Source organism: Salmo salar, chromosome 02 (genome assembly GCF_965601325.2).
Source record: "Salmo salar chromosome 02, fSalSal1, whole genome shotgun sequence".
NCBI lineage: Eukaryota > Metazoa > Chordata > Actinopteri > Salmoniformes > Salmonidae > Salmo > Salmo salar.
Window position 1 is genome coordinate 13,750,905 of NC_138292.1, and position 11,596 is coordinate 13,762,500.

General features: G+C 43.9%; 1 protein-coding gene across 1 annotated transcript in view; it reads right to left on the minus strand.

The window, feature by feature from the left end:
• LOC106595924 (serine/threonine-protein kinase ULK4) overlaps positions 1-11,596 on the minus strand; it is a 323,274-nt gene that overhangs the window by 104,187 nt on the left and 207,491 nt on the right. Inside the window, exons 28-30 of the mRNA XM_082959959.1 lie at positions 9,645-9,696; positions 8,253-8,418; positions 6,642-6,734 (exon numbers count right to left, since the gene is read on the minus strand). Of these exons, the coding sequence (XP_082816085.1) occupies positions 6,642-6,734; positions 8,253-8,418; positions 9,645-9,696 (311 nt within the window). The remainder of the gene's footprint in view (positions 1-6,641; positions 6,735-8,252; positions 8,419-9,644; positions 9,697-11,596) is intronic.

Here is an 11,596-nt window from a genome sequence, read left to right on the forward strand (position 1 = left end):
AGCCTTGATGTAGTCAGCGTGTAACCTCCGTTAACCTGCTCATTAGAAAGGATCAGCTTTTATTAGCGGTAGCATGCCGGCTTCCTGTAGCTGTGAGGCTGGCTTCCGCTGAGATAAAAGCATTTTTCAAATTCCTGCTAATCAGGGTGTAAAAGCGTTCCCGCAGATAGAACTGGTTTTGCTTCCACTAAAGCGGGCAGAGCTAGGCAGACTGACTGAGCCCACACAAAGGCAACAACGGCCAAAGGTTCAGATAATTGGAAAGTTTGAACTCTGTATCAAACCTGATAATGAGGGGAAAAGACATACTTGTATGAAGCCCCGTTAATGTCCCAATTTGCAATCTAATTTAGGCAAGAACCCATCAAGGAGAGAGCTCTGCACTTTTTTAGGACTTTATCAAGCAGTGGTAAATGCAATTTCATTTCTCATTGTAAATGTAATAGCTCGTCTCAGACAAGGGAAATACCACCAACAGGAGTGTGTAGCAGATTGCTGACATCAATTTGAATAGTTCAGTTGGCTCTCTCAGTGCCAGATAGATAGACAGAGGGAGGTGTGGGGGCTGGGTTGTGTTCAGAGCCTTGACAGAAATGGCAGTCAGTCTGGGATGTGTAGGAGATCAGATAAAACTATGTAAGCGCACCCAGCTGGTGTCCATCATCACCTTCTCAACGACCAGGCAGGCAGCACAGAAACACAGAGAAACCTGCTCTCAATTCATCACCGACAGCGGCTCCCAAATGCCCCTGGTCCATAGTAGTGCACTATGTAGGGAACAGAGTAGCCTTGTTTCAGGTGGTTTCATGAGGATCACCCAGGTGAGAGGGCTAGAGGAACTATCAGGGAGACAATGGTAACATGCTTTAGATACAGTATACTACCAGCACCAGACCAGTCTGACATCTACTACTCTTCAACTACTACCTACATCCTACATGGCTTTTTTCATTGGTAAGCCTGTATAATACCTTACTTAGTGTACAGACCAAGCTGCTATCGCCTTACTATGGTGCAGTGGTGGTGTTCAGTTTATTATGCAGCAGAGTGAAATCTTATTCATTCTAACAACTTCTTCTGCATCTTTCAGTAACATCAGTTCCCACCTCTGCTAAGCTGCGCAGTCCCTAACTTACGCTTAGTCTGACCTTTCCTCTGTAACAGATCAATATTCCTTACAAATCCCAAGCACACAAAGGACCTGTCTGCCTGCCTGCTGCATGCCATTAGGTTAGAGGACAGTCTGGCTCTCTGATGAACACTGGAATATCCATGGTTAATACTAAACACTAGGCAGGAAACTCATACAACTGCAGCAGCTAGCTAGCTATAGCAACCTACAACATACTGTACATCCCAAATGGCACCCTATTCCCTACATAGAGCACTACTTTTGACTAGAGCCCTATGGGTTCTGTTCTAACGTAGTGCCCTATATAAGGAATAGAGTTCCATTTGAGATCCAGACAAAGTCTTCAAAGAGGGAGCGACTGGACGGGTTGTTTAAGGACATTCTCATATTTCCCTTTGAAAAGTGACATTACGTCTTCCTCTTTGTGCTCCAGGTTCAGTGTGATCTGAAAGCCATTGAGCAGGATGACAGACATACTGCTGAGGTGTGTGTTGCCACCAGCTGGTGAAAGACTCCTTTAAACTCCCCCAGGAGCTGTTAACCCCCCTGTTCTGTTCTCCTGTTCTCCTTCGATCAGCTCCACTGTTCTCCCCTGAACAGCAGCGACATTGCAGTGACATCACACCTCTCCTGTAGGCTGCTCCTAGTTGGACACACCCAATCATCAATCAATCAATGACTTTCCTTTCCCAGGAAACGGTTCCCCCTCCTTCAGCCCAGTGTGTGTGAGTGTGCGCGTGTGTGTGACCTTGCGTGCGACTGTGTTTGCGTGTGTGAGTGTGTTACTGCTGCAGCATCAGGGGAGTCCTACCTCAGAGAATCTCTTTAACATCACATTACCAGTGTAGCTTTCTTTCAACAAGGACAAGCCAATGCCTCGTTTCTGTGTGCTTATGCATCAACTACTGCAATTAAACAATGTCTCTATGTGAGTATTTCTCTAAAATGAGTTTAAGTTTGCACTTGTTTATGCTCTACTTTCCCCTATGATTCAGATAACTGAACGGAGGAGGGGGGGAAACGTGGTGTGAGCTGAATTGTAAATGTGCCGTGCACTGTGAGTTTGTGCCCTGCAGGCAGGCAGCTACAGAGGGAGGAGGGGGATCTACAGTGTGTTAATAGGTAAACAGTGCACAGTGTTGGGCCTGAGCTCCACACTGCTCCCTACATGAGGCCACAACTCTGGAACACCCCTCAACATGCTGATGCTGCAGAAAGGTCAAGCATATTCAACTATGTATTAGGCCACTGATAAATAATACAATTATGGACTTAGTGATTTTGTTTTGTCTGGTAGTAATAATAACATGAATGATCTGATGTTTCCAAAACCAGCTTATTTACAGCTTCGAGGAAGGGAAGGAGAGAGAGACTTTTTACCAACTTAATGTACCACAGTGTGCCATCACAGCAGCAAGATGTGTGACCTGTTGCCACAAGAAAAGGGCAACCAGTGAAGAACAAACACTATTGTAAATACAACCCATATTTATGTTTATTTATTTTCCCTTTTGTACTTTAACTATTTGCACATCATTACAACACTTTATATATACACATAATGACATTTGAAATGTCTTTATTCTGTTGAAACTTTTGTGAGTGTAATGTTTACTGTAAGTTTTTGTTTATTTCACTTTTGTTTATTATCTATTTCAATTGCTTTGGCAATTTAAACCTGTTTCCCATGCCAATAAAGCCCCTTAAATTGAAATTGAATTGAGAGAGAGACAGCGAGAGAGGAGAGAGACAGAAAGAAGAGAGAGAGATCAATTAACTTTTTTTATTTGATAATATCTTAAACCCCAGAGATAATTTCTTAAACCCCAGAGATAATTTCTTAACTTAATATTCAACACCAGAAAACAACTGCAGGTGTTAATCAAGATGCTGTGTTGTCTCTTCAGGTTGTGTTGTGTACAACAGATGCCATAGCAACCCCATCGCAACTCACCTCCATAAACTCTGGGTAGACAACAACAGATGCCATAGCAACACCGTCACAACTCACCTCCATAAACTCTGTGTAGACAATAACAGATGCCATAGCAACTCCATCGCAACTCACCTCCATAAACTCTGGGTAGACAACAACAGATGCCATCAACCCCATCGCAACTCACCTCCATAAACTCTGGGTAGACAACAACAGATGCCATAGCAACCCCATCGCAACTCACCTCCATAAACTCTGGGTAGACAACAACAGATGCCATAGCAACACCATCACAACTCACCTCCATAAACTCTGGGTAGACAACAACAGATGCCATAGCAACACCATCACAACTCACCTCCATAAACTCTGGGTAGACAACAACAGATGCCATAGCAACACCATCACAACTCACCTCCATAAACTCTGAGTAGACAATAACAGATGTGGAATAAAGCAGCTTCTCAATCATTTAATTATTTTGACATCGTGTTGGTTAGACTCTTTGGTTTTCTTCAAGATGACAATGTGTTGGTTAGACAATGGTTTTCTTCAAGAGGACATTGTGTTGGTTAGACAATGGTTTTCATCAAGATGACATTGTGTTGGTTAGACTCTTTGGTTTTCATCAAGATGACATTGTGTTGGTTAGACTCTCTGCTTTTCTTCAAGATGACATTGTGTTGGTTAGACAATGGTTTTCATCAAGATGACATTGTGTTGGTTAGACTCTCTGCTTTTCATCAAGATGACTGTGTTGGTTAGACAATGGTTTTCATCAAGATAACATTGTGTTGGTTAGACTCTCTGCTTTTCTTCAAGATGACATTGTGTTGGTTAGACAATGGTTTTCATCAAGATGACATTGTGTTGGTTAGACTCTCTGCTTTTCATCAAGATGACTGTGTTGGTTAGACAATGGTTTTCATCAAGATGACATTGTGTTGGTTAGACTCTCTGCTTTTCTTCAAGATGACATTGTGTTGGTTAGACTCTTTGGTTTTCATCAAGATGACATTGTGTTGGTTAGACTCTTTGGTTTTCTTCAAGATGACATTGTGTTGGTTAGACTCTGGTTTTCATCAAGATAATATTGTGATGGTTAGACTCTCTGCTTTTCTTCAAGATGACATTGTGTTGGTTAGACTCTCTGCTTTTCTCCAAGATGACATTGTGTTGGTTAGACTCTCTGCTTTTCTTCAAGATGACATTGTGTTGGTTAGACTCTCTGCTTTTCTTCAAGATGACATTGTGTTGGTTAGACTCTCTGCTTTTCTCCAAGATGACATTGTGTTTGTTAGAGTCCTAGTCTGTCTATCTGGAGATGGTTTAGAACAGGGTTCCCCAGCTGGCAACCCGCGGGCCGAATGGTTTTATTTGGCAACTAAAATGTTCTGAGTACAAAATATACTGCTCAAAAAAATAAAGGGAACACTTAAACAACACAATGTAACTTCAACTCAATCACACTTCTGTGAAATCAAACTGTCCACTTAGGAAGCAACACTGATTGACAATAAATTTCACATGCTGTTGTGCAAATGGAATAGACAATAGGTGGAAATTATAGGCAATTAGCAAGACACCCCCAATAAAAGAGTGGTTCTGCAGGTGGTGACCATAGACCACTTCTCAGTTCCTATGCTTCCTGGCTGATGTTTTGGTCACTTTTGAATGCTGGCGGTGCTTTCACTCTAGTGGTAGCATGAGACAGAGTCTACAACCCACACAAGTGGCTCAGGTAGTGCAGCTCATCCAGGATAGCACATCAATGCGAGCTGTGGCAAGAAGGTTTGCTGTGTCTGTCAGCGTAGTGTCCAGAGCATGGAGGCGCTACCAGGAGACAGGCCAGTACATCAGGAGACGTGGAGGAGGCCGTAGGAGGGCAACAACCCAGCAGCAGGACCGCTACCTCCGCCTTTGTGCAAGGAGGAGCAGGAGGAGCACTGCCAGAGCCCTGCAAAATGACCTCCAGCAGGCCACAAATGTGCATGTGTCTGCTCAAACGGTCAGAAACAGACTCCATGAGGGTGGTATGAGGGCCCGACGTCCACAGGTGGGGGTTGTGCTTACAGCCCAACACCATGCAGGACATTTGGCATTTGCCAGAGAACACCAAGATTGGCAAATTCGCCACTGTGCTCTTCACAGATGAAAGCAGGTTCACACTGATCACGTGACAGACATGACAGAGTCTGGAGACGGCGTGGAGAACGTTCTGCTGCCTGCAACATCCTCCAGCATGACCGGTTTGGCGGTGGGTCAGTCGTGGTGTGGGGTGGCATTTCTTTGGGGGGCCGCACAGCCCTCCATGTGCTCGCCAGAGGTAGCCTGACTGCCATTAGGTACCGAGATGAGATCCTCAGACCCCTTGTGAGACCATATGCTGGTGCGGTTGGCCCTGGGTTCCTCCTAATGCAAGACAATGCTAGACCTCATGTGGCTGGAGTGTGTCAGCAGTTCCTGCAAGAGGAAGGCATTGATGCTATGGACTGGCCCGCCCGTTCCCCAGACCTGAATCCAATTGAGCACATCTGGGACATCATGTCTCGCTCCATCCACCAACGCCACGTTGCACCACAGACTGTCCAGGAGTTGGCGGATGCTCTAGTCCAGGTCTGGGAGGAGATCCCTCAGGAGACCACCTCATCAGGAGCATGCCCAGGCGTTGTAGGGAGGTCATACAGGCACGTGGAGGCCACACACACTACTGAGCCTCATTTTGACTTGTTTTAAGGACATTACATCAAAGTTGGATCAGCCTGTAGTGTGGTTTTCCACTTTAATTTTGAGTGTGACTCCAAATCCAGACCTCCATGGGTTGATAAATTGGATTTCCATTGATTATTTTTGTGTGATTTTGTTGTCAGCACATTCAACTATGTAAAGAAAAAAGTATTTAATAAGATTATTTCATTCATTCAGATCTAGGATGTGTTATTTTAGTGTTCCCTTTATTTTTTTGAGCAGTGTATATATATTTTTTTCCCATGGTTGGAGATAAAAGACTGTAAAAACAGCAGGAAATCAGTTCCAAGTAATTTTCATTTTGAAATCTGTTCCCAAGTATTCCCACGCATAATAGAGAGTAGTGATTATATACAAATATAAACAAGGTTTTAAATGATTATGTTTTAGTCTAATATTATATCTGTTTGGGCTTCTTGCGGTCAGTTTGCAGTCTACTAATGATTAGTAATTATGTTCCGGCCCCCCGACCATACACTCAAGAAACAAAACGTCCCACGACTGAATCTAGTTGATGATCCCTGGTTTAGAAGTTATTTATTTCACCCCTTTTTCTCCCCAATATCGTGATATCCAATTGGTAGTTCCAGTCTTGTCCCATCGCTGCAACTCCCCTAGAGAGCCGTACGTCCTCCGAAACACGACCCTGCCAAGCCGCACTGCTTCTTGACACACTGCTCACTTAACCGCCTCATGGGTCTCCCGGTCACAGTCGGCTGTGACACAGCCTGGGATCGAACCCAGGCCTGTAATGACGCCTCAAGCACTGCGGAGCAGTGACTTAGACCGCTGCACCACTCAGGAGGCCGGTTTAGAAGGTTTTACCTGTTGACGGGGCTGCTGTGTTCTGTGAGGGCCACCAGCAGCTTGAGAGCGTAGACTGGGATTGGGTCTGGCTCCAACAGGAGAGATTCATACCTGTACAACACAGGAGAGACATCAGCCACACTTTATATGGATAGCTATTTGGGTAGTCCCCTACAGATAGGTTTAGGGTCTAGTTAGTTCAACAGATTGTTGATAGGTTTAGGGTCTAGTTAGTTCAACAGATTGTTGATAGGTTTAGGGTCTAGTTAGTTCAACAGATTGTTGATAGGTTTAGGGTCTAGTTAGTTCAACAGATTGTTCATAGGTTTAGGGTCTAGTTAGTTCAACAGATTGTTGATAGGTTTAGGGTCTAGTTAGTTCAACAGATTGTTGATAGGTTTAGGGTCTAGTTAGTTCAACAGATTGTTGAAGAGAGGAGCGAGAGAGAGGAGAGTAGAGAGGAGAGAGAGAGAGGGAGAGAAGGTAGAGGAGAGAGGGTAGAGGAGAGTAGAGAGAGAGAGAGAGAGAGAGAGGAGAGAAGGTAGAGGAGAGTAGCGAGAGAGGGTAGAGGAGAGGAGAGAGAGAGAGGAGAGAGGGTAGAGGAGAGTAGAGAGAGGGTAGAAGAGAGTAGAGAGAGAGAGGGTAGAAGAGAGTAGAGAGAGGAGAGAGGGTAGAGGAGAGTAGAAAGAGAGAGAGAGAGAGGGTAGAAGAGAGTAGAGAGAGAGGAGAGAGGGTAGAGGAGAGCAGAGAGAGAGAGAGAGAGAGGGTAGAGGAGAGTAGAGAGAGAGAGGGTAGAGGAGAGTAGAGAGAGAGAGGGTAGAGGAGAGTAGAGAGAGAGGGTAGAGGAGAGTAGAGAGAGAGGAGAGAGGGTAGAGGAGAGTAGAGAGAGAGGAGAGAGGGTAGAGGAGAGTAGAGAGAGAGAGGGTAGAGGAGAGTAGAGAGAGAGGAGAGAGGGTAGAGGAGAGCAGAGAGAGAGAGAGTGAGAGAGAGAGAGAGAGAGAGAGAGGGGGTAGAGGAGAGTAGAAAGAGAGAGAGAGAGGGTAGAGGAGAGTAGAGAGAGAGGAGAGAGGGTAGAGGAGAGTAGAGAGAGAGGAGAGAGGGTAGAGGAGAGGAGAGAGAGAGGAGAGAGGGTAGAGGAGAGGAGAGAGAGAGGAGAGAGGGTAGAGGAGAGTAGAGAGAGAGAGGGTAGAGGAGAGTAGAGAGAGAGGAGAGAGGGTAGAGGAGAGCAGAGAGAGAGAGAGAGAGAGAGAGAGAGGGGGTAGAGGAGAGTAGAGAGAGAGGAGAGAGGGTAGAGGAGAGCAGAGAGAGAGAGAGAGAGAGAGAGAGAGAGAGGAGAGAGGGTAGAGGAGAGCAGAGAGAGAGAGAGAGAGAGAGAGGGGGGGGTAGAGGAGAGCAGAGAGAGAGAGGGTAGTGGAGAGAAGAGAGAGGGGGGGAGGTGAGGAGAGGGGAGATTAAAGAAAGTGTAGGGGAGATAAGAGAGAGGGGAGAGGATAGGGGAGAGCGGAGAGAGCAGGGAGAGAGTGTAGGGGAGATAAGAGGGGGGAGGAGAGAGATGGAAAATGTAGAGAAGAGCAGAGTGATAGAGAGGGTAGAGGAGAGAGAGAGAGATGCAGGAGAGAGCATACTCACTGTGGAAGAAGGGCTTCTGTAATGAGAGTCAGTAGTCTGCCAGTTGAAGAGTTGCACTCTCTCTCTCTCCTCTCCTCCTTCCTCTCTCCCTCTTCCACGGCCTCTTGGCTCAGCAGCAGCAGTGTGATCTCTGACAGAACCCGCAAGCTGACGATACGCCACTCCACTACAACACAAAACAGAGCACAGAGCAATGAACACACACACACACACACACACACACACACACACACACACACACACACACACACACACACACACACACACACACACACACACACACACACACACACACAATTATTGATCCATGCAGACCCTCTGCAGTGAGACAGCTGATATTTACCTTAAATACAAATCAAAACATTTACTACAATACCAAACACATGCAGTTGTGGTTAACTTTAGACCAAGGGCCTTGCTGTGTGCCAGGCTAGATAGGGAACACTGAATTAACTTTAGACCAAGGGCCTTGCTGTGTGCCATGCTAGATAGGGAACACTGAATTAACTTTAGACCAAGGGCCTTGCTGTGTGCCATGCTAGATAGGGAACACTGAATTAACTTTATACCAAGGGCCTTGCTGTGTGCCATGCTAGATAGGGAACACTGAATTAACTTTAGACCAAGGGCCTTGCTGTGTGCCATGCTAGATAGGGAACACTGAATTAACTTTAGACCAAGGGCCTTGCTGTGTGCCATGCTAGATAGGGAACACTGAATTAACTTTAGACCAAGGGCCTTGCTGTGTGCCATGCTAGATAGGGAACACTGAATTAACTTTAGACCAAGGGAATTGCTGTGTGCCATGCTAGATAGGGAACACTGAATTAACTTTAGACCAAGGGCCTTGCTGTGTGCCAGGCTAGATAGGGAACACTGAATTAACTTTAGACCAAGGGCCTTGCTGTGTGCCATGCTAGATAGGGAACACTGAATTAACTTTAGACCAAGGGAATTGCTGTGTGCCATGCTAGATAGGGAACACTGAATTAACTTTAGACCAAGGGAATTGCTGTGTGCCATGCTAGATAGGGAACACTGAATTAACTTTAGACCAAGGGAATTGCTGTGTGCCATGCTAGATAGGGAACACTGAATTAACTTTAGACCAAGGGCCTTGCTGTGTGCCATGCTAGATAGGGAACACTGAATTAACTTTAGACCAAGGGAATTGCTGTGTGCCATGCTAGATAGGGAACACTGAATTAACTTTAGACCAAGGGAATTGCTGTGTGCCATGCTAGATAGGGAACACTGAATTAACTTTAGACCAAGGGCCTTGCTGTGTGCCATGCTAGATAGGGAACATTGCAGAATGGGCACGTTCCAGACTGCCTATCTATGTACTTAGATGTTAAGCATGGAGAGCACATGACCCAGCCGTTTCCTTACCGTTTTTACTGAAGGCAAGAGAAGTCAGTGGAGGAAGAATGCAATCAACAACCTTGAAGAGATAAAACATTTTTTTTTTTACATAAAATAAACAACAAATAAATATAAAATAAACAAACGTAAAATAAACAACAAATAAATAAAACATAAAGATCAAATAAACAACACATAAACCTAATATAAAGACAGTATTTCCATTTGACTCCTATTATACATCACCTACAAGTCATTTATTCATCACATGCAAATGTATAATCATGTCTTTTCTTTAAAACATATTGTCTATTAAAGCTAGGAGCAATGAAATCGAGCACTTGTGTGAGCACTCCCAATCTCTATGTAAATGTGATGTTGCCCCTGTCCTTCCATCATAAACACCTGATGTGAGCACTTTTTATAATAACAATTGGATCCATCCCTATTATGATGAGGACTATTTCCATAGAAACAACAGTAAACACTCTGTTCTGTTCTAGTCTATTATGATGAGGACTATTTCCATAGAAACAACAGTAAACACTCTGTTCTGTTCTAGTCTATTATGATGAGGACTATTTCCATAGAAACAACAGTAAACACTCTGTTCTGTTCTAGTCTATTATGATGAGGACTATTTCCATAGAAACAACAGTAAACACTCTGTTCTGTTCTAGTCTATTATGATGAGGACTATTTCCATAGAAACAACAGTAAACACTCTGTTCTGTTCTAGTCTATTATGATGAGGACTATTTCCATAGAAACAACAGTAAACACTCTGTTCTGTTCTAGTCTATTATGATGAGGACTATTTCCATAGAAACAACAGTAAACGCTCTGTTCTGTTCTAGTCTATTATGATGAGGACTATTTCCATAGAAACAACAGTAAACGCTCTGTTCTGTTCTAGTCTATTATGATGAGGACTATTTCCATAGAAACAACAGTAAACGCTCTGTTCTGTTCTAGTCTATTATGATGAGGACTATTTCCATAGAAACAACAGTAAACACTGTTCTGTTCTAATCTATTATGATGAGGACTATTTCCATAGAAACAACAGTAAACGCTCTGTTCTGTTCTAGTCTATTATGATGAGGACTATTTCCATAGAAACAACAGTAAACACTCTGTTCTGTTCTAGTCTATTATGATGAGGACTATTTCCATAGAAACAACAGTAAACACTCTGTTCTGTTCTAGTCTATTATGATGAGGACTATTTCCATAGAAACAACAGTAAACACTCTGTTCTGTTCTAATCTATTATGATGAGGACTATTTCCATAGAAACAACAGTAAACGCTCTGTTCTGTTCTAGTCTATTATGATGAGGACTATTTCCAAAGAAACAACAGTAAACGCTCTGTTCTGTTCTAGTCTATTATGATGAGGACTATTTCCAAAGAAACAACAGTAAACGCTCTGTTCTGTTCTAGTCTCAACAAGGATGTAATCTAAACAGGAGACAACATTAGAATAACAAGCCTGAGGTGGGTATAAAGGATGTACTGTGTCTCGATGGATCCATCCCAAATGGCAGCCTATTCCCTATATAGTGCACTACCCTCGACCAGAGCCCTATGCGCCCTGGACAAAAGCAGTGCACTACTGTATAAGGGGATTGGGGTGCCATTTGGGATGGATCCATTGAGCATCTTTGTTGTTTATTAGACTATATCCATCAAAAGAGACTGTTGTGCTTCGCTGTCGCCTATTTCCCACTATATTCTGTTTAGCACATATTCTCCCTCCGCCGTGAAAACTGTTTTTAAGTGTCTGTCTGACTCAGAAGAAGCTTTTCTATCAGGCAACAGCCAGTCAACAGTATAAATAGATAGAACTAAAAACAGATGACTAGATCTGATATTGCTGTGGTTCACCTCTGCAGAGAGCTTGTTCCAACAATTTATTTAACCTTTATTTAACATGGCAAGTCAGTTAAGAACAATTCTTATTTACAATGAGTCCCT